The 23,273-nt window shown below is 40.3% G+C and overlaps 2 protein-coding genes across 2 annotated transcripts in view; one reads left to right on the top strand and one right to left on the bottom strand.

Annotated features, from left to right (window-relative positions):
• Positions 1 to 18,887: 18,887 nt before the first annotated feature.
• Positions 18,888 to 19,312, bottom strand: LOC122891832 (39S ribosomal protein L42, mitochondrial-like). Its single transcript, XM_044227812.1, is given in 2 exon segments — positions 18,888 to 18,976; positions 18,979 to 19,312. Coding segments are annotated over 2 exon segments (405 nt in total). The 3' UTR covers positions 18,888 to 18,905.
• Positions 19,313 to 22,035: 2,723 nt separating this feature from the next.
• TAFA2 (TAFA chemokine like family member 2) overlaps positions 22,036 to 23,273 on the top strand; it is a 493,613-nt gene continuing 492,375 nt past the window's right edge. Inside the window, exon 1 of the mRNA XM_044227874.1 lies at positions 22,036 to 22,457. The gene's annotated coding sequence lies outside the window, so the exon portion shown is untranslated. The remainder of the gene's footprint in view (positions 22,458 to 23,273) is intronic.

Genomic DNA, 23,273 nt, shown 5'->3' with positions numbered 1-23,273 from the left:
CTACACTATCCTGGTATTATTTCTTTTTCCATTGATCCTTTGTAGTTCTTCTTTTATATACTTCTTATGGCACATACTGTATTCTTCTATATGGGGGACTTATACTTACTATGTTTTTGTCATCCCTAGCCTGTAAATTCCTGGAAGGATCGAGCCTCTATTCATATTTACATCTCTCTCTCTTTTTAAATTTTATTTATTTGACAGAGAGAGATCACAAGTAGGCAGAGAGGCAGGCAGAGAGAGAGAGAGGAAGGGAAACAGGCTCCCCGCTGAGCAGAGAGCTCGATGCGGGGCTCGATCCCAGGACCCTGGGATCATGACCTGAGCCAAAGGCAGAGGCTTTAACCCACTGGGCCACCCAGGCGCCCCCATATTTACGTCTCTTAAAGCATTTAGCATTTGGGCTTGCATATAAGTGGGTGCTCAATAAACACTTGTTAGATTGAATAATTCAAAACCTTTTGATGAGGTGCTTGTTTTTAACTGAGAAAACCGGGATTGGAAGCCTATGGGGTATGATAATAAAGGTATAATCAGTGGCAGGCCAGATGAATGAATTCTTCTATATTTGACTGTACAGTTTAAAATATTGAAAGGCTGGCTAGCAATGATGTTTCTTTCTTTCTTTCTTTTTTTTTTAGCTATGGTGTTTCTAGCACAATGGTAAGTAACGGACAAATCTTCAAGAGTTCACCTTGGATACCTCATGTTAGAGAGGAGCCAAGGCCATATAGAGGCTAGCTGAAATTGTCTTATGAGTCAGGATTTTTTTGGTGTGTTTTTAAACCTTTACTTCTCCCTGGTCAGTGGAGACAGATATCCATGCCCAATGAGACAGAGGTCAATGCAATATCTCTCTTCACCCTTCCATCACAGACACAGACTACTTCCTAAGATAAGTCTTGTTTGCTTTGATCCTTATTTAGCCCTATGCCGTCTGTTTCCTGGACTCAAATTCTTTGTTTAACATGGTTTAGAAATTTAATCTGGAAATCTCTTGCAACTTTTTCATTTGTAATATATTTTGGATACTATGTTAAAAATATATTTTCTCCTCTCTGTAACTTTCTTTTTTCAGTCTTTTATGCTATCATTTGATGAGTATAAATTCTTCATTTTATAATTTTTTAAAAGATTTTATTTATTTATTTGACAGAGAGATCACAAGTAGGCAGAGAGGCAGGCAGAGAGAGGGGGGGAAGCAGGCTCCCTGCCAAGCAGAGAGCCGATGTGGGGCTTGATCCCAGGATCCTGAGATCATGACCTGAGCCAAAGGCAAAGGCTTAACCCACTGAGCCACCCAGGCACCCCAAATTCTTCATTTTAATATATTAGAATTTTTAGTCTTTACTTTCATAGTCACAGTTTTTTGCATCTTGTTTTAAAAGCCTATTTTTTTTTGTCTAAGGTCATAACTATGTTCTTTAACATTATTTTCTAAAATGTTTATCATTTTGTCTTTATACATGCTTCTCTAATCCTCCTGGAACTGATTTTCATGGATGGGGTAAAGTAGAGGCCCAGTGTCATTTTCACAGTTTAATAAACAGTCCATCCCACCAATCCCTCATGTTACTTCTGTCATATAACAAGTGTTCATATATGAATAGATCTTTCTTGGTTATCTATATGTTCTGAGTCACTGATCTACTTATTTATCTCTGTGCTGTTAACACACTACCTTAATTAGCATATCATAATAATGAGCCTTGGTATTTGTTACCAACTTGGATACCTACTAAATTAAGTTAGATGTTATTTCATTTTTTCAGTATTTTTAGACAGTATATTAAACAATGCTCATTTAAAAATAATTTATTTTTTCAGTAAATTCTCTGTGGTCTAAAACTTTTTAAAGATAAATTCTTTGATCATATTGGTCTGTATTGATCATATTGGTCTATTCATAAAACCTATTTTTAAAAATATATTTTCAGGGGCGCCTGGGTGGCTCAGTGGGTTAAAGCCTCTGCCTTCAACTTAGGTCATGATCTCAGGGTCCTGGGATCGAGACCCACATCGCATTGGGCTCTCTGCTCAGCAGGGAGCCTGCTTCCTCCTCTCTCTCTGCCTGTCTCTCTGCCTGTTTGTAATCTCTGTCTCAAATAAATAAATAAAATCTTTAAATGTATATATATGTATATATATTTTCAGTGTTTTATAAGTATTCATCCGTTTATCTCTGATATCACCTTTATTGTTATACCATTGGAAAATATTTTCAGTAATTTCCAAGTCTTTTAAAAATAGTATAGTTAATATCTGGTTATAACACATAATAGTATTATATGCATATCATAGAAAATAGAAAAATATAGAGAAGTATAATAAGGAAAATAAAAATTATTGATATTCCAGTTTCTCAGAGAGGATTATTTTGATTAATAATTTGGTATTTTTCTTTTAAGCATTTTCTTCTCTTCCTTCCTTTCTCTTCCTTCCTTTCTCTTTCTTCCTAAGTTCTTAACAGACTTAGGTTTTTGTAACAATTTTTGGTTTTTAGCAAGATTGAGTTGAAGAGATTTCCCATATAGATCCCCTGCTCCTAAACACTGCAGAGCCTTTTTCACTACCAACACCCCCGCCAGAGTGGTCCATTTGTTAGAACTGAGTAGCCTGCATTGATACATCATTATCACCCAAAGTCCCTAGTCCATGTCAGGGTTTACTCTGAGTGTTGTGCATCCTATGGGTTTTGATAAACGCCTTATGACATGCATCCACTATTATAGTATTATGCAGAATGATTTTCTTGGGCTCAAAATACTCTGCTCTACCTATTCATCCTTTCCCCCAAGAACTCTTGGCAATCACTGATCTTTTTTTTTTTTTTTTTTTTACCTTCACCATACTTTTGCCTTTTCCAGAATGTCATATGCTTGGAATCATACAGTATTTGGCCTTTTTAGATTGGCCTCTTTCACTCAGTTATAGTCATTTGAATTTCCTTCTTGCCTTTTCATGGCTTGATATCTTGTTTCTTTTTAGTGCTGAATAATAGTACATTATTTAACCATTTACCTACTGAAGAATATCTTAGTTGTTTCCAAATTTTGGCAATTATGAGGAAAGCTGTCATAAACATCTGTGTGCAGGTTTTTGTGTGGAAATGTTTTCAGCTCATTTGGGTTAGCACCAAGGAGCATAACTGCTGGATTGTATGTTAGGAATATATTTAATTTTGTGGGGTACCTGGGTGGCTCATTCAGTTATACGTACAACTCTTGGTTTCTGTGAAGGTCATGATCTTGTGGTCAAGGGATCAAGCCCCACCTCAGGTTCCGTGCTGAGTACCGGGTCTGCTTCAGATTCTCTCTCCCTCCCTCTCTGCTCCTCCTTCCTCGCCCCCCACCCCCCACCTCTGCTTGCTCATGTACACATGTGTCTGTGCTCTTTCTCTCTCATTCTCTATAAAATAAATAAAAATAAAATCTAAAGAAAATAAAAGAATATATTTAATTTTGTAAGAAACTGCCAAACTGTCTTTGGAAGTGGCTGTACCACTTTGCATTCCCACCACACATGAGAATTTCCGCCACTTTCCCTCCTCTGCGTTTTGGTGCTGTCAAGTGTTTGGGGCTGGCCACTCTAACAGGTGTGCGGTGCTATTTCATTCTTCTGATCAGGTATTTTTCAAAAATCATTCATCTTGGTTCTTAGGTTTCATTTCTCATTTTGTTAGTTTGCGTTGTTTTCACCAACTAGCTTAATTTTGTCATTTCTTTTCAAAGTAACTATTAGCATTTTTCATTAGTGTATCTATTTTTCCTCTTAGATTATTATTCCTACTTCTTACTTTCCTATGACTCATACTTTGTTTTAGTTCTAACTTATTCGATTTTTTATCCTGGGGGCAGAGGACAGTTTGTTTCTGACTCTAGTTAGGTTTTATCTTCAGTAAAATCATTTTGAAATTGTTTTCTTTTTGGCAACGTTTCAATAATTTAGTTATTTAAAAATACTCCATAATTAAAGAATACTCCATAATTCTGTTCTAGACTTTTCTACTTCCCATAAGTATTTTCAGTTTTCATCTCACATTCTCTCTGATCTGCTCTTCAGTGGGTCTAAAAAAAAAAAATTCCAAGTCTATATGTTAGCTTGCTGAGTAATCCCTATGAAAGAATGACATTTAAAAAAAAATGAGATTTTGCATTGTGTATAAAGTTGATATTTAGAATACCTTATTTATTTCATAACCCATTCAAAAAGGAAGACTCACAGATACAGTTCTGACTTAATGGAAGAAAGCAAAGTTTTTATGTACTAAGTGAGCTGTGAGGTTATAGTTAGTGACTTAATTATCTTAAGTTTGGTGAGCAAATTCAAACCCTTCTGACAAATTTTGCTTACAACTTGAAGTGAAAAGTTCTCATTAGCAGATCTCAAAAGTTTCAAGTCAACAGTCTTGGGACTTTTACTATTAAAATTAACTTGTGAATATTTTAGAATAACTCTTTGTCCTTGGTATATAGACCAATATATATTAGGTTTATATTGGTTTAGATTAAGTGAAGATTTATTTTGCAGTTACCATATGTAAATATTCTCTAACCTTCTCCTGTTACTACCACTGCTTTGCATTTCCAAAAGCCCTTGTGTTAGCAACTCCTTTTTTTCATATTTTGTATTAAATACAAATAAAATTGTGACCTATGGTTTCATTTATAATTTTAACCAAAGCTAATTTTTCATTTTTATATTTCAGATAACTAAATTAATTTCTTTTAGTTATACATTTGAATTCATGTAAATTGACCTAGGTTTTTATTTTCAGAACTGGGTGTGGGGTATATTTTTATTCATCAGTTTATGGAGATGAAGTATTAATAAGAGGAACTTCTAAATTGTATTTTTTTCAGAAATGTTTTTCCATTAAAATTTTTTTCTTCACTATGTTCATCTTGATGTATTTATTCTTATTAATTAAAATATAATTTTGTCCTCATCTTTTCTCATTGAGTCCAAATCACAGCTTTCCTATATTGCCACTTTAATCCCATCATTTCAAATCTGAAATGCCAAAATGTCTAGCTACTTTGCAAGTATGATATTATTAAATGTCCTATGTAAATGTGTAACTGCTTGAAAAAATGCCCTTCAGAATATCTTTGGTAAATAGAAAATGATTCCAATTTAAATGTCCTTTTGAAATCTATTCTGATTGTCATTGTTTTATTGACTTTGTGACTTGCAATGAGGAATCAACAAAAATATAAAAGAGAAGGCAAATAAGTGGCTAGGAATAACAGCTTATTCAAGAATATTCAAAACATCTATTTGACTCATAGATTTAAGAGTGTACATATAGTAACACTATATTATAGAATATTTGGTATGTTACAGATACTAAATAAGTTTTTAGTAAGTGAATGAATGAAATTCAGACTTTTCAAAGGAGGTATAAACAAGTACAGTTTGGGTTAAAACATTTGGTTCTTTGCTGAAAAGCAAATGGTAGTATTCTTTGGACTAACAATATCCTCCACTTCAGGAACTTGGGAAATGAAAATTTACCCAACTGATTACACAGCATTTCAGAGGTGTGTTAATCAAACAACAGGGAAGGGAGTCTTCTACCTTTCCTTTACTTCTCCTCTCTTCCTTTCCTCCACTTTTTTTCTTTATAAATTAGCAATCAATTTAATCCAGATTTGCTATAAAAAAATCCAGAAAGGAAGCTTCTCATTCCCTCCACTTACTTTCACCCATCTAACTTTTGGTATGCATTTCTCAGGTGGGTTTTTTTGGAAAAAGATTCTCAGACGCAGATTTGTTTGCAAGATGTTTATCGAAGAATGTCCGTGGAATCAATATCCATGGGGCAGCAAGGGAAGAAGAACAAGAGTGAGGGTTAAGCTGTGTGTGATGCAATTGTGACAATGGCTTCTGCCATTTTCAGGGTAGGGGCAGAGCTCTGGAACTAGTATGCCTGTCCAGAGTTGTTCAACTTTGCCAGGAGTGCTAGGCCTTTATACTCTTACATCTGGATTGGTCACTGAAGACAGAGGGTTCCCAGGAAGAGGGCTAAGTCTTGGACAAAATGGCCTTCTTGTGCTGACTTAGGAGAAGTCTGGCAGAACCTACCTCATCATGATCCATTCTGGCCCACTGATCCCTGATCTCCCGCCGTCAGGCTCTCTGTCTCTCCCAGCCACAGTAGCATTACTGACAGCTCTCTCTTCTGCTCTTTCTCTCCCTCTCTTTCTCACTAGTGTATATATAACTCACTGCTACAGAAGGCATTGTTTCATCCAGAACCTGAGCGATCTATGCTGTGATTTCACTTTGGGGACATGGCATCAATGTCACATAATATCCTTTTCCATCACTGAGACCTTTAATACTGAAGGGTCTGTGAGATCATATGCCCCAAGCTGAACATACTGAAAGTTTCCTTCTTGATTTGGGTCTCACCCAAACTTTCATGCTACCTGGGAAGTGTGTCAGAGCAGTATTTCCAACTATGTAATACATTGCTTCTAGAATCCAAAGAGGAATATAAGGCACTACATTTCCTTCTCTATGCAGGGAGACACAAGATGCAATTACTTGTTTCTTGGTTTAGAAAGGATGTCATAGCTTATCCCAGACCACTTAATTCCTGTGTATTGCTTACATGGCATTTCCCTGAATTCTTATAGGGTTTAACTCCCATTCTTTATAAAGCATGTTATACCAAGACCTCTTATTTATATGCTACTTCTTGCTTTTCCAGTCTGATTAATGTGGTACTATCAGTATAGCAACCAGTACAATGTTTTACCAAATGAGCAGGTCAGGTCTCTTTTGGCTGTATTATGTCAGAGAGCAACAGTATTAATCTAGTTCTGGTTAAAACTATAAATATGTACACATAGCTACTTCTGATCTTTCCAATAGGGATAGAAAAATGATGTGTTCCATCAGAACAATAATAATGTGTATACCAAGCACCAGAGGCCATGATCATCTTATCTAGCAGAGAGGTCACATTTGGGCAACAGTTGCATTTGGGATTACTTTCTAATTGAGGTTGCTTATTCTACCATTCTCCAGGATGTGCCTTTGTTTGTTTGTTTGTTTGTTTTTGTTTCTGTAAGGTCCAGGGTGGCTAATTAAATGATGAGAACCAGCAGCCACATGCCCTTTATCCTTAAGGAAGAGTGTACATATAGAGGGGCACTGATCTCGGCTATTCCCCTTGTCCTCCATCCAGGGTTGATCTACTTCTTTAAAAATTTATGATCTTGAGGGAAGGAAAGTTTCAGAGGCTGTTTCTGTATTACATAGATCTTATTCCACCGCCTAAGAAACCGATATGGGGGTTCTGCAGATTACCAAGTATGTCCATTATAATTATGCATTTAGGGACAGGAGAGGTGACCAGGGGATGGTCTGTGGACCCACTGTTAGAAGAAACTTGGCCAGGACTTCATTTATTATTTCATCCCCTTATGCTGTTTACTCTAACAGGGGAAACATGATGATGATTCAGTATCCACTCAAACCCTGAGTCCCACAGCCCTTGAAGAATTTTAGTATTTTCTTAGCCGAGTTATTGGATTAGGTCAGGTCTTTCTGGGGAGGGACTAAGGCACTTGTTAACCTACTACCAAAAGCCCCAAATGTGAACAAGCAGAAACTTCCCTTTGTTGCCTAGTACAGGAACTGGAGGGTGTGAGTGTTTTGCAGTATCAGTCTCCTATGTTCATATACAAAGGTATCCTATGTAAAAATGATTTTAGCTTTTTAGTAGTTGCCCTTTGGTGAGAGTTCTACAACTTGCTTTTCTTTCTAGACGTGTCCCTTTTTGTCTTGAATCAGAAGAATAGGTCCAGCACTGATGAAGGTATGTGAGTGGGTAACCTTGTCTTTATCTGATCTTAAAAACTTTATCTTTTCACTGTTGAGTATGACGCTAGCTTGTTACAGATGGCCTTTATTATGTTTATCTTCTATACTTTGTCAAGAGTCTTTATCATGAAAGGATGTTGAGTTTTTGTCAAATGCATTTTCAGTTTCTATTAAGATGATCATATGGTTTTTATCCTTCATTCTGTTAATGTTGTCTCTCGCTTTTATTGATACTCTCATGTTGTACCATCCTTGCATCCCAGGGATAAATCCATCCTGATTATGATATATGGTTCTTTTAATGAGCTGTTGAATTCAGTTTGCTTGTATTTTGTTGAGGATACGAAAATCCTCAACAGGATTATTGGCCTGTGATTTTTTTCTCTTGTAGTATCCTCATCTAGCTTTAGTATTAGGGTAATGCTGGCCTTGTAAAATTAGTTTGAAATGCTTCCTCCTCTTCTGTCGTTTGGAAGAGTTTGAGAAGGATTGGTAATAATTCTTCTTTAATGTTCAGTAGAATTCACTAGTGAAGACATCTTTTCTTTGTTCTTAGCTGCCCCCAGGTATTTTATTATGTTGGTCATCTCAGTGCTAGGAGTAAGGTGAGGAGGTAGTAGGTCTTTGAGGGCAGTGCCCTGAAAGCCTGAGGGTATCTTTCCTCTGAGAAAGAAAGTGCAGTCTGAGGAAATCTCTCTCAAGCCTGAGCTGGATGGCTTGAGGGAGGATCTGACATAGATAAAGTAAAACTATTTCTCTTAGCTACTTCAAAGCAAAATTCTTAACTTTATGATCCCCTGGGGTGTTGCAAATTCTTAACTGGATTCTGGAGGTTTCATATAAGTATTTTGGCTCAAGTATTGTTGTTGTCTCAGTGTCTCTGTTGGGGAGCAAGGGCTGGAATTTCCTATTCTACCATCTTTCTGGCATCACTCAAATGTCTACATCAGCTCTTCTTAACTTGGGGTGCTAGGATGGGTCAGGAATTGCTGGACTCCTTGAAAGAGTTTATGAAATTTTAGAGAAAAAGAAAAATTCAGAGAAAAGAAAAATTTTTAGAGAAAAAGTGTAGTATACGTTCTCATCAGGTTCTCAATGACTCTCTGGAAAGTGACGAGGCCAAATGGTGTTTACAGGCCAGTAGTAATGTTGACTGGGAACTTGATTCAGTATCTTTGTGTTTAAAAGCTTTTTCAGATTTATTTATTATCGTTGTTTTATCTGGGAGACTGATCTTCATTTTAATCATCATTTCCATGGGATGGGGACAATCAGAGTTTTATTTTATTTTATTTTAAAGATTTTATTTATTTATTTATTTGACAGGCAGAAATCACAAGTAGGCAGAGAGACAGGCAGAGAGAGAGGGAGGCAGGCTCCCTGCCAAGCAGAGAGCCCTATGCGGGGCTCGATCCCAGGAGCCTGGGATCATGACCTGAGCCGAAGGCAGAGGCTTTAACCTACTGAGCCACCCAGGCACCCCACAATCAGAGTTTTAAAGAACGAAGTCTTCAAAGACATCTCACTTGTCAGTTGAAGCCACCCTGAGTTTAGCGATTTGGTGGCTGATAAACATTTTTATTCTTTAGCTTGGGTTATAATTTCTACAACACTAGACCATGAATATTGACAAAGCACAGTACCATACAGAAGAGTACTTAATAGCAAATTACACTTTTAATAATTATGAAACAAATAGAACTTGCTTAAATTTTCAAACAATCATCCTGAAAACTAGCAGATTGTCTGTAAGTAGAGGGGTTTTTCCTCTGAATTCTAAAGCATCGCTTTGGAACTATTCCATCCCTCCATCCTAGCACTTCTCTGGCTACACCCTTACCCAAATAAGGAGAGATTGAAAGCTGTGTGATGTACTAGCAGCTGCCCAGTCTAAATCCAGAAGAGAAAGACAGACATTTATAGTGGCTCCTTGATATGAACTGATTCAGAGAAAGGGGGTAAAATTTGTGGTCTCCAAACTGGCTGGTTGCTAGTATAAATTCCACTAATACAGTCACTTCACAACTTTACTATAATTATTTCCACCAAAGAGAATGAAATGCATTATTTGTGGCCTCCGTTATATAAAATTTCATAGTGACATTAAAAAAAAGCACAACCCTAGAATATGAGGCAAATATTTCAAGTAGTAATCATTTGTTTGGGTTTATTTTTGGGTATCTTCTGGCACGTGAATATTGTTTCAATCTTCTGTAAATAATTTTTACCTTGGAATTTACAGCTCTTGGACTAAATGAGGTATATTTTTTATTCTTAAAATAATGCAATAGTTGAGAAACTTGTTGTATCAGCAAAGTTGCAATTTATGATCTTTTTTATCTCAAGAGTTGGATTACACCTTTGGTAATTTAGAATGCCAAATGGATAAAAAAGAAAGTGTTTTCAAATATTTCATTTGTATTAGTACTTTTTTGGAGAGGTAGAGCATATTATAATCTCAACTCTCCTCACAGGTTTTTAAAGGAAAACAATTAGCTCTGCCAAGGAAAGAAATGATGTTTAGACAACAGTTACTAAGCAGAGAGGAGTAGAGTGACTTTTCCTCCAAAGATGTCAGAGGACTTTGGTAGCCTCAGGTATCATCATACCCTGTCAACTTGCAAAATGTCTAATGGCGGCAGAGATGAGTTTCCCTAGAGGATATCCTTGATGAATTGGAAACCTGATCATAAAAGGATGGAGATTCTTATTCAAAACCACAAAAGACAAAATTGGAAGAAATAGGTCTATTGTGAAATAGAGCCCTCCATGAAGTACCTCCTTATAAGGGACTTAATTTCCATAGCTGAGGATTGCATTTCCATTGCTGGATTTTGAATATTATTTCCATAGCTGAATATTGAATTTCCATAGCTGAGTATTGAATATTTTTTAAATGACAAAGAGATTTTGGGTATGGGATTGGTTGAAGAAAAACTTTTAGAATTAAAGAGAAACGGAACACTTTTGGAAACTTCCTTTCCAGTTCTATGAGTTGATGGTAAGTATAGAATGAATCTCCTTCTACCCACTTTTTCTTGATTTGTTCTGTGCCTTGAACCACAAAGAAGTCATTATATTATGATCTTTAACAGTATTTATTACTTGATTACAAGATTCATGCAATGTGGTGATTTGTTGTAAAGTTAATGGTTAATAATAAAGCTATTACTAATAAACCATGGAACTTTGGGAAGTATTTACTTTGAAATGTAAACTGGAAAAGTTATCCCTACGTATCCTTTTCAGATACTAGTATTAGCTGGGCTTTGTCAGTGGGAAAGAAAGGACTTAGAGGAAGAAACAAAATTTTTAATAACCCTAGTATATTTATGAGAATGCTTTCTAGCCCACCTAAGGAAACTGATCAAAATGTTGAGAGCCACTGGTCTGATTGATAACCTTGTACACTTGTGCACTGTGCTGGGGCCAACACCCCAGTAGAGAGAGCTAGGATTTCACAAGAAAGAGTGACCCAGGGGCGCCTGGGTGGCTCAGTGGATTAAGCCGCTGCCTTCGGCTCAGGTCATGATCTCAGTGTCCTGGGATCGAGCCCCGCATCGGGCTCTTTGCTTGGCGGGAGCCTGCTTCTCTCTCTCTCTCTCTCTGCCTGACTCTCCGCCTGCTTGTAATCTCTCTCTCTGTCAAATAAATAAATAAAATCTTTAAAAAAAAAAAGAAAGAGTGACCCAGAGAGCCCAAGCTCCAATCCTGAATAATTTTGAAAGAAGACCTATTAACATTAAAAATCTTTTTCTTATCATACTCAGAGTTCTGTGACTATTTTTCTACTTTTTAAATCTAAAATAAACATAGCTCTGTTGCCAATCTCTAAAATTCACTCCTTTGTAATTCACGTAATTGGATTAATGAGCTATAGCATCATTTTGCTATTATGTCATAATTTCTGCTTTATTAGATTGTGCTTTCCAGAGGTCAGGTGCTATCTATGTACAGTTAAATGTGTAGTAAGTCCACTTAGATGATGATGTTTCAATGTTAGCCCTAATGGATCCCTTGCTGCATGTTGTTCACTTGTTTGTCATTACAACTTGGTGGAAATTGATGTCTATAGGTTTCCCATCAGTTGTCTAGCTAGAGATTCTGCTGAATACCTCTAATATTGGCAATTCCTCTAATTCTTTGTGTGGCTCATTACACTGTCTAATTAACCTCTGCATTTAAAAAATGTGCAGAAAAAAACTGGATGTCATTTCCCTTATTTTTGACTGCTTCCTTATGTACAATTAAATTTCATTATCTCATTGTTTTTTACTCCTTATTTTTTGGGAACAGGTGCATCTTCCCTTATGCTATTTAAATTTCTCATTTTTTATAAACCTTTGTCTTCTTAGGTTCATGCATGTCTTTCTGTTGTGGGAGTATCTTCTATGTGTGTAAGCTTTACCATTCAAAGATGCTGGAACCTCTGTCATGATTTATTTTTGTTGCTGTAAAGCTGACAGTATATACTACTGTGTTTGTCTAGAAATGTTAGTATCTGCCTGCAGTTTCACTGCTTTGACCCTGGGTGACCAAAATGCATGGAGGAGTTGAAATTCTAAAACTTTCCCATTTTGATCATGTTAGATGACAGAAATCATTCTATATCAGACTAAAAGTGGGAGAAAACTTTGTACAAGAATCTGGAGAGAGTTTGCTTGAAGAAATTTCAGAGCTTGAGCTCTCTGGAAATAATTACATCAGAACAATATGGATAGTGAAAAGTAAACTGGACTGGGAACCAGGAGACAAGAGTACTTGTTTATGTTCTTGAATAAAAAAAGAGAATCTAATAATAATTCTGGCTGCCCTTACTTTTTAGCTGAATTACTTGAGCAAGTTATCTAACCTCCAAGCCTTAGTTTATAAATCATAAAGTGAGATAATATCTATCTTACGGAACTCGGACGAGAAGAAAGAGGTAAGTTAGTTTTCTTTCTTACTTTTGTTTCCCATTTTTGACAGAAAACTTGTAAACATGGCTCTCTACTTAGCTTCAGTGAGAAATGGTCTTTGTGGTGTAGTCAGTTGGCTCAGTGGATTTCACTCTCCTCCCAATTCTTAGCCACATTCTGTGAATAAACAAAACTATGGGTTATTAGTATCTATTTAGTCAGCAAATTACAGAGGGAAATGGGACTTTGAGCTAAAGGTTAGGAGGACCCAGCCTCTTAAGGATAGCCCTGAAAATTGACTTTCATCTTGGTCCATACCTTGGGGATGGACCTTGCTCTGTGAAATCTTGGTTGCCTGCTAAAGTGAAAGTCTATCTGCTTCCACACCCTTGCATGGGGTAAGCAGGGAGAGGAAAGAGTAATAAGGGAGTGAGACGCCAAAAGCAATCTAATGAAGCAAATAAACCTGACTGGAAGAATGAGGATTAGAAGAAATGGTAAATGCCCAGGATTGCTATCAGCATGGCAGAGCCAAGAGATGGACAGTCCGGAGCTGGCAGTATTGGCTGTTGAAGGTTATGTCACTCCTTCAGTGGATACTGGAGCAAGACCAACTCCAGGTAACTGTTATGAGACTTTCTGAAAAAAGACAGCCAATGAATTCAATGAGGTAAAGTGGTTGAAGACCCTGAACTTCCCACCTCAAGCCAATGGAAATTTTTACTTTTGCCGGAGGAAGGAAACGATTATTAGGGCAACACCCTCAATTCCGATGATCCCGCCCTCCCATCTATACTGCTGAGACTGGTATGTTCATTGTGTGGACTGCTAATTTCTCACATATCTGGGATGTGTCAATTTCTTCCCAGTTCTATCCTTGCGAGTTGTTCACAATAACTCTGTAGCTACTTACTTGCTGCCTACCTATTTCTAGAAATCATAAGATCTCAGACTATCATAATATTAATAACTCCTTCTGTGAGTAACTAGTAAAATAGGGCTGCTGGTTATTGTTGTTTGCTACCTTATATCCCAGAACTAAAATGTCCAAAAGGCCACTATTCATAAAATCTACTGTTCAGCTCATTAATAAATGGGTACAGGAGCACCTGGGCGGCTCAGTGGGTTAAAGTCTCTGCTTTCGGCTCAGGTCATGGTCCCAGGATCCTGGGATAGAGCCCCACATTGAGCCCCGCATCGGGCTTTTCCTACCCACCCCCCATCGCTCAGCAGGGAGCCTGCTTCCTCCCCCAGCCCCCCGCCTGCCTCTCTGCCTACTTGTGATCTCTATCTGTCAAATAAACAAATAAAATCTTTTAAATAAATAAATAAATAAATGGGTACAAACTGTGAAGTACAACCAAGGCATTGTTTTATTTTTCTCGCAATGCCTTGATGTCTCAGCCTACAGTCTTTTGTGATTATCCTCTTGGTCCCTAAAACTAATATGTCTTGGACCTATGAAGTAGTAGATTTGCCTCTTGACTATCACATGATCCCTCTACATTGGACTGCTATTCTTGGTCACTTCAGCCAGCCTCCCACCTTTAGAATTTTCCAGGCAAGGAGCAGGCACTTCTTTATAATTTCACATTTACCCCCACTACTGGGGAAACAAATGTTAGATTCTCCCAAGGGTTCTTTTTCTCTCTGGTCTCTGCTGCTCAGCAAGCATCCAGGCAGGCCGAGAGACTAAGAATGCCCACCTCACCTCATATCTCCCTGTGGCTGACCTCGGTGTTCACAAGGGAGGAGGACACCTACACCCTAGGGAGCTGGGAAAACACCAGTATCTGAGTTGTCAAAGGGAAGGACTCTTACTGGGCTCAGCATGAAGCTAATGCTGGATCTCTTCTTTACCTAGTTTCTCTGGCAATGTGGGAAAAAAGGTTTATGTGATTGTAACTTAAATGAGTTGATTCTAACAACCTAGGGCTTCTGGAGTCTAGGGCTATTTTTCTTTGATCCTTGATTGAGTGTAGCATTGTGGAGAAGTGGAACTACCCGTGCACCCTAGGAACCACTGTAGTTCAGCTGTTGGAGCAAATCGGACTTTAGTTACCGTTCTAAAATGAGGCTTAGTGTTAAACTGTGCATGGAAACAGCTGAATGTTGGAAATAGAAACAAGTAGGTGGGGCTCTGGAGGTCAGCAGGACAAGACAGACTTTAAGGAGTACATTTGAGATCCTTGTTTCTGGTGATTGTGTGTGCGTGTGTGTGTAGCAATGAAGAAGGCTAATTACATAGACCATGTCAGCATTGGTCAAGATTTCCAGAAGTCACTTGAGAATGTAATATCTAGATGAATGTAATTCATGTGAGCAGTGGGTTGGAAGCTTTAAGTCATCATTATTGGATATGAAAATAAATGTGATCATATTCCAAAATCTTGTCAGTTGAATATATTGGTTACTCATCCAGCCATCCATATCTGTAGCTTTACTAGGTGAAACACAGATGTACTAATGTGTGGGATAATTTATAAAATACAAAAATAAAATAAGTCAATTATAACACAATACAGTGAGTGTGAAAATGGAGAGAAGTATCAGGTGTTTGGGAGCCCATGAGATAAACAGTTACCACAGGAGAAGGGAATGGCAGGTGATTTCCTAGATGAGCTAATTCTGATGCTAAGCCTTAATGAGTGGGTTGGAATTAACTAGGTAAGATTATTTACAGATGTGGTGGTACCAATGGTTTCAATCAAGCCCGTGTGGGAAATCATTTATGATAGGTATTTTTCATCTCAACTCTTTGGAACATGTTAAGAAATCAGAAAGTAAACAATGTCTCTGAGTAGCCAAAGGAGATGACGTGCACCAACGATGCAATCATCACTGCTGTGTAGCAGTTGCTTGTGATTTCTAGTGGAACAAGTCAGATTTTATAATAGTGTTGATAACTTTGAATTATAAATTAAAGACTTGGGATTAATTAATTCAATGGCTGCCTGGAGAGTAGATTAAGTCTTGGAAAATTTTTGCTTCCTAGGGAGAAAGAATTACGGAGACATGTTCCATTGTATTGGTGAAAGCTGTTGGACAGGCTGTATCTGATAATGGGAGCAAGTCTGGAGACTTGATAATCTGGCCAGACTTCCAGTTCTTACTCAAGATAGGTGTCCTTTATACTGGGAATACTCTACTTTCCTTGGGTCTGTCCACAAGACCCACAAGATGGGTGGATGAAGGCACCGTGAGAAATGCTAGCCTTCTGGGATAGTTACGGCACTCAATTGTAAAAATGAAAACAAGTTCTTCCTTTCCCTGTACCAGGCTTTTGAATGTGTTACTGTAGCTCTAGCCTGGAGGGGTGGCGACTTTTTTTTTACCCCTTGAGTCTGGGCTGGCCTGATGAACTGCTTTGCCAAGGAGATGTAACAAACACGATGCAAGCTAAGACTTGGAAGGTGCTTCCCCCATCGCTACTCTCCGAAGCCTCTGACTCCCACCCTATGAAATAGCCAGGCCGGCCTACAGATGGTAAGAGACAGGTGGCCTAGATACTCCCTGGCACTCCAGTTTACAGTCAGCCACTTGTCAGGTGAGTGAGGCGCTGGAATGCCCACTGACCACAGACACAGGAGTGAGTCCCAGGGAACTGCCCAGCTGAGCCTCTCTGACCTCAGCCCAAACCGCAAAGCCACAGAAATGTGAACTAAATAAATATTTGCTCTTTTTTTAAAATTAAGATTTTGGGGCGCCTGGGTGGCTCAGTGGGTTAGGCCACTGCCTTCGGCTCGGGTCATGATCTCAGGGTCCTGGGATCGAGTCCCACATCGGGCTCTCTGCTCGGCAGGGGGCCTTCTTCCCTCCCTCTCTCTCTGCCTACCTCTCTGCCTATTTGTGATCTCTCTCTGTCGAATAAATAAAATCTAAAAAAAAAAAAAAGAATTTGTACCACCCCAAAACAAAACAAAAATAAATAAATAAAATAAAATTAAGATTGTGATTTGTTTATTTGTCAGAGGGAGAGAGAGAGAGAGAGAGAGAGTGCACACGCACAAGCAGGGGGAGTGGCAAGAAGAGGGAGAAATAGATTCCCTACTGTGCAAGGAGCCCAATACAGGGCTTGATCCCAGGACCCTGGGATCATGAGCTGAGCTAAAGGCAGATGCTTAAGTGACTGAGTCACCCAGGTATCCCAGTGAACATTTGTTCTTTAAGTCACTACATTGTGAAGCATTTTATTTTATTTGCCTACTTCCTACATATAGGACAGTTTCCCCTCCTGGGTTCTTTCTCCCACCATGCCAGGGAGTAGTTCTCTTGCTGTATTTCTACAGTGTCTGTCTGCTTATCTGATCCTTGGTGTCCTGATTACTGAGCACGAAGTATTTCAAGAGTTACTTGTTGTGTTGGGTCCTACGCTAGGTGATGGGGATTCTGAAAGTTAATAACATGCACATGTTACCTTAGGTTATATGCAATGGATTCTGGGCTTCCTTCTGTTCACCTAATTAGATGAAAACACTGAAAAGATGAGCATTATTGAAAAAGAAAAATAAGTGGTTAACACCAAAGAAACAAAACAAGACACAAGCACTAGTGAGTGGTTTGTATGGGACACTCCTGTCCACTTGTGCACTAGGAATTAGAACTTTGTGTTTATTTGTCTTCATATCCTAGAGCCTGGCAGAGTACTGGGGAGAACTGGTGCTAATTTTTCTTCTCTTTCCCACCACTTCTTTCTATTCTTATTCATGAACCCAAGAGCTTCAGCTGAGGTGTTTCTGCATCTGGGTCCAAATGATTTATTTCTCTCTAACACAGGAGGTGACATGTTTTAGTAATGGTGCTCGGGAGGGTAGAGAAAAATCAAAGCCCAGACCACAACAAACCAAACTCCAAAACTGTCTTCGGATTTAGGTCGATTTGGTTTGAATCCCAGCTCTGCCATTTCATGATAGTGAAATTAAGTCTCAGTTTAAAAAGTATGTATAATGAGGGTTTATCATCTGCTTTATGGGATGTTGTGAGGTCTTGAGATAAAGATTTGGGATTACATGGGGCGCCTGGGTGGCTCAGTGGGTTAAGCCGCTGCCTTCGGCTCAGGTCATGATCTCAGGGTCCTGGGATTGAGTCCCGCATCGGGCTCTCTGCTCGGCAGGGAGCCTGCTTCCCTCTCTCTCTCTTTCTGCCTGCCTCTCCATCTACTTGTGATTTCTCTCTGTCAAATAAATAAATAAAATCTTAAAAAAAAAAAAAAAAGATTTGGGATCACATACTAAAGCCCTGGTAGAAAGGTTAAAGTGCCCCCAAGTGACATTTTAATAATCCCTCAGAATATGAAGAGCTACACATAGTTATGACCAGTGGAGTTCAGCATTCCAAGCAATTACTGTTTACTACTTTCACAGGAGGAAGGGGGCAGTTTAAACAAATAGATAAGAGGCATCGTCTCAAGATTTCTACTAAACTGGGGAGGTATTTGCTACTTGGTTTTGGAAAGAAAACCAAAGATTTGGTTTTAAAGTCTAGGAGGTGCTAGAAATAAGAATACCTTGATCTGAAAAATCATTAGGAATTATCTGCATACTGACAAGTAGTGCAAATGTGAGAGAATTTCAGCATCAGAGGACTCTGGATAAGAAATTCTCTGTTGTGTTTTGCAATTAACGTATACATTTTTCTCTTTACTTTTATCATATTTTTATAAGAAGATGTTGAATTAGGAAAACAAGGATGAAAATGTCAGACTTTTAAAAAAAGATCTTATTTAGTTGACAGAGAGATACAATTAGGCAGAGAGGCAAGTGGAAAGAGAGGAGGAAACAGGCTCCCCACTGAGCAGAGAGCCCGACACAGGGCTCCATCCTAGGACCCTGAGATCATAACCTAGGTCAAAGGCGCTAACCCACTGAGCCACTCAGGCACTCTGAAAATGTCAGACATTTTAGCAATAAAAATAGTTTTAACAAAATGATGACATTATAGATTTTCCTACAACCACACAGGGCTAATGAATTAGAAACTAGAAGGATTATGACGTAAGCTTTTTATTTTTTGTGGGTAGGGAAGGCCAATGTTCTTTTTTTTTTTAATATATGAACACATTTTATTATTATTTTGCTATATAACACGTTAGTGAATATACTCAATGCATTTTCTCAAAGGCAAATGAGACACAAGATAGCATCTTTTCGATTCCTGAAAACCTCAGTATCATCTGTCTTTTGGAGGATCCAGTTTCCTATGACGTCTATGATACTGTCCACGAGGATACCAACGGTGCTAAGTTGTTCTATCATGGGTCCTTACTCCAAGTGCTCATTTTTCCCTTCTAATCTGGTTTTCAGCACTTGGTCATGTGTTTCTTCATTATTATGCAGAGGATCTGGCCGAGGGATAGGTTGTGTATGTTCATATGGAATGTCCACAGAAGGGTGGTAGCACACTATTGTCCTGCCATCAGATGTCAAAGCAAGCTCTACTTTGCAATTATAGTCATCTGGTAGAGGAGAATATGTAGATTTGTGATAAACACAATATAAAGCTCCGTTTTGAATTGGAAATAAACGTTTCCAGAGAGTTCTATTTGATATCACCCATTTTACTGCTGCTAATGCCATGGTGAATCAAAATCCTTATCGGGTGGTATGAAAGAAGATGATTTGAAGAGAAACCGATTTAAAAATCTTCTTCAAGGCATATATCTATTTTCATTCCTGACAGCCGCTCACCACGAGCCTGCCATTTTACCTCCGAAGGCCAATATTCTAAAGTGATTTTGTAAATGGCTAATTCCTCCCAACACAGAGCCCCAGTTTCCAATGTCATTCTTGCTTGGATTCTATCCCACTACTTAACATAGCAGACACAGAATTACTGTAAGATTTGCAGTGAAACAGTGCCAGTTGTTTTAAAATGAAAACTTTGCTCCCTGGGGGAAATAAGTTGCTAGGTAAGAAGAATGAAATAAAAATCTTTGATACATGACATGAATCTTTTGAAAGAGACCATTTGAGGGTCTGAAATGATTGTCATGTGCGAGACTGATTCAAATCTACTATAGTGCAATTAGCTAAGATAATAAACCCCACATGATTTAGCTTCTGCTTTGTTAGTCTAAGATATTTTCTTGTAAATTCTTCTCTTTCTTAAGCTTACACTAAGTTAGATTTTTCAAGTTAAAATAGAATTACTCCAAAAATTCAGAGTGAATGGTGAATGGGAAGGAATTTAATCATAATGTTAGTATATATTTTATAATTCAAACATACAGAAACGTCTTGAAAGCAAACTTTCAAATGGTAAGTTCACAAGATCTAAATATTAAACTTACTAATGGGACCTCTCTTGAACATCAGCAAAGTAACAAAACATTATAAAATCTGGGGCACGCTGAGCTAAATTACTTGATGCCTTTTAGATATAAAATATGTTGGCATTTCAAAGCATGTTAAGATAACATATAAAACATATATTCCATATTTGTTTGTATATATGGTGACTAGTGTTACTTTGATTTTATAGCTGGTGGAGGGAGCATGTGATACCTGGTTTGTCAAAGGTTTCAGTGAATTTATAAAAACACAAACTTTTAGAGCTGGAAGGAATTTAGTCACCTTGGAAATTACCAGTCTGTTGAATAAGAGGTATACATATTGGCTCCAAAACAAAATCTTTGAGATATCCTTAGTTTGTAAGGGCCTTGTGAGATTTCACCTATTAGCATCCTATTTTTTCGCTTCAGATTTTTTTTTCCTAAATCTATTATCACTACTTATGCTTTTAAAAACAATGTTCTAATCATTAGATTAAGATTCTGCTCATGACCAAACTTGATCAAAGTGAGCCTAAGAAGACCCTTCCTTTGAGTTCATACGCATACAGCTTAAACCAACACCCAATTTGACCAAACCTGTAAGGACATGAACTTCCAGGGTCTTTGCTGTTAAATTTCTGTAAATATCAGGACGTTCCTTTAGTAAGGATTCTGCTTGCATAGGGCGGCTCTGCAAATTCTCTCTCTAAATCCATTAGAGGTTGGAATTTGTAAAAATGCAAAATTCTTCCGAAACCAGATACCGGTTTCTTTTTGTTTGTGGAGAAACTGGAGTCCTACTTACCTCCAGGGAAGTTCTCTAACACGATTCTCCCTCTAGAGGGAGACATAGTCCAGCTTTTACACCGATTGCCGCCCTCTCATCTTTTACTGTCTCTTCCTTTTTCTGCAGGACCGCAGTTTGCTCTTAGCAGCATCCGTGAGCAGGCTGTTGGGAGAGACGGAGGGAGGCGACGTAACCGGGTTCTGCTATCCCATTTTACTGCTTCACTCACCCCGGAGTGTCGGGACCTATTTTCTCCCTGCGCACTCCTTGCGTTATACAAGGAGGCCCTCACTCCGTGCTCCCGGGACAGCCCAGCTGGTTGGAATAAAAGGTCTGGGCGGAACAAGGGGTTCTGCCCTTTACAGTGACTTTCTAAAAGACACCACCGGTGTCTTTTGCCAGTGCAGCGCCTGGGGTGAGAGGCGGAGAGGAGGTTTGGATTACTAAACCCACTACTTTTTTTTTTCCTTCTGGTCATCCGGATTTCTTTCCTGGGCCCCCCTCCTCCGTCCCTTCTCTCTTCCTCCCGCCTTTAGCGAAGTGAGACAGGCAACACCTGCTCGCTTGTGTTTGATTTTGGAAATCGCACCTTCTCGGTGGTGACGGTGGCAGCGTCTGGGGACAGGGGACAGCGGCGGATTTCCTTTCCTTCCAGCCCACGATGCCTAGAGGGCCAGCGGCTGGGCTGCGTGGGGCTCTGCCCGAAGCACTTCGAGGCGGGATTGAGGGGCTGCAGCTGGCTAGGGGTTGCTGCTAAGTGGACCGGGCGCCAAGTCTCCGAAAGGGCAGCAGCTGGGACGGAGGTGCTAAAAGCGGGAACAAGGGGCACCTGATCCGAGGAAGCTGACGTCTTGAGGGCGGAGGACGGCAGAGCGCAGAGCCTCCCCGCCTTGCTGCCCCGAGCCTCCCCGCCTTGCTGCCCCGAACCTCCCCTGCGACTCCTCCACGTTGGAGACCTGGGACCTGGGAGAGCCGGGGAACGGGAGAAGTACGTGGCAGAGACTGCTTTCCTGAAGGTGAATCGTTCCGTCCAATTGCCTTTCCCCAGGGAGCCAAAGGGAGGGCGGGAGAGGGGGCCGGAGGATGTGTGTGTGTGCGTGAGAGGGGGAGACGACGTGAGGCGAGAGGAAAAGTCTTGACTCCGCGTTCAAAGCAAACAAATCAGATATGGAGTAAGGCAGGTAATTGCTGCAAGACCGCCTCGATTCTCGCAGTCGGGGGAGCCGAACGCGCCCCGCGCCTCCGACGAGGACCGCGGGCGACCGCGGGCGCAGGCCAGGGCTGCGGGACTTCGGCTTTGCCTCGGTGAACACATCTTTTGATTACTTTGACACGGTGGAATAGAGAGCTGGGGAAGAGAGGCGAGGCTTGGGCGCCCCCCCTTGCACCCGCTCTTCGGGGACTCCAGTTTGGATGTCAAGAGATTCCTGAACCCTCTTTGCGATCGGAGGAGGAAACACGCGCGCGCACACACGCGCGCTCAGGGCCCCACTCACACGCCCTCCACGAGCACACACCGCCAGACTTGGGTTCCCTATGCCCCAGAACGGCGACGGCGGATTGGCATCTCGGAAGCGATGCAAGCGCGATAAGGCTGGCGCCGGCCCGCGGAAGCTGCAGGACCATCGCTAGGTGTTGCCGCCACCAGGAAGCCGGGCTGCAGGTAAGTGCGAGCCGCGTCTCCCGCCCCCCGACCCCGCCGGCGCTGGGGACCCCGCGGCAGCTGGAGGACCCGGGGCGCCGAAGCCCTCCCCTGGGGGTCGGGGGCCGTAGGGGGCCCGCCCCGGGAAGGCGCGAGGTGAGAGCGGGTGCTGGATGGGCGCCCGGCTTCTCCCTCGCGGGCGGTCGGGGTAGGGGCGGGGGTAAAGGGACGCGGAGAGGGGATCAAGCACGCCGAGGAGGCTCGGGAGCGGTGCTCTCCCTCCCTGCCCCATTTCTCCCAACACAGCGAGCGACCCGGGCGAGGGTGGCAGTGGGTTTTCATTCGGTTCCCCAACCGACCCAATCCCGCTTGGTAACCATTTTGGACTCCTGATGAGTTGGGGGTCGCGTTCAAGAGAGGATCACTGGGATGTGTCAGATCGCCTTTCTGGAATCCCCACTTTCTGTCCACTTCTGATTAGTTAATTCTCGGGCCTGTCTGCAGAGGGTGGGCGTTTCAGGGAGGCTGTTCATTTCCCCACCTCTAACTATGTTCATGAAGAATCATCACGGTAAGTTCCGGAGCCTCATTTATTTAAAGATTTACTTCGATTTGGGAACGGACACTTCATGACGGAATGAAATAAAGCTTTAGTGAGGGATTCTCCAGGAGAGCTTTAGGAAAAGGATCATTTTACGAACAGCGTTCAGGAAAAGGACAGCTTGGAGAAACGAATAGTGGTTTTTTTTTTTTTTTTTCCTCTTTCCTAATATTTGCCTCCCAAATCTTATTAAGGGTACGCGGCTTTTCCGCCCCGCTGCTTTTCTGTTCCTTCTC

The sequence above is a fragment of the Neovison vison genome, chromosome 12 (genome assembly GCF_020171115.1).
Source record: "Neovison vison isolate M4711 chromosome 12, ASM_NN_V1, whole genome shotgun sequence".
Classification (NCBI taxonomy): domain Eukaryota; kingdom Metazoa; phylum Chordata; class Mammalia; order Carnivora; family Mustelidae; genus Neogale; species Neogale vison.
Note: the sequence above shows the minus strand (reverse complement) of the source record. Positions and strands in the feature narration are given on the sequence as shown.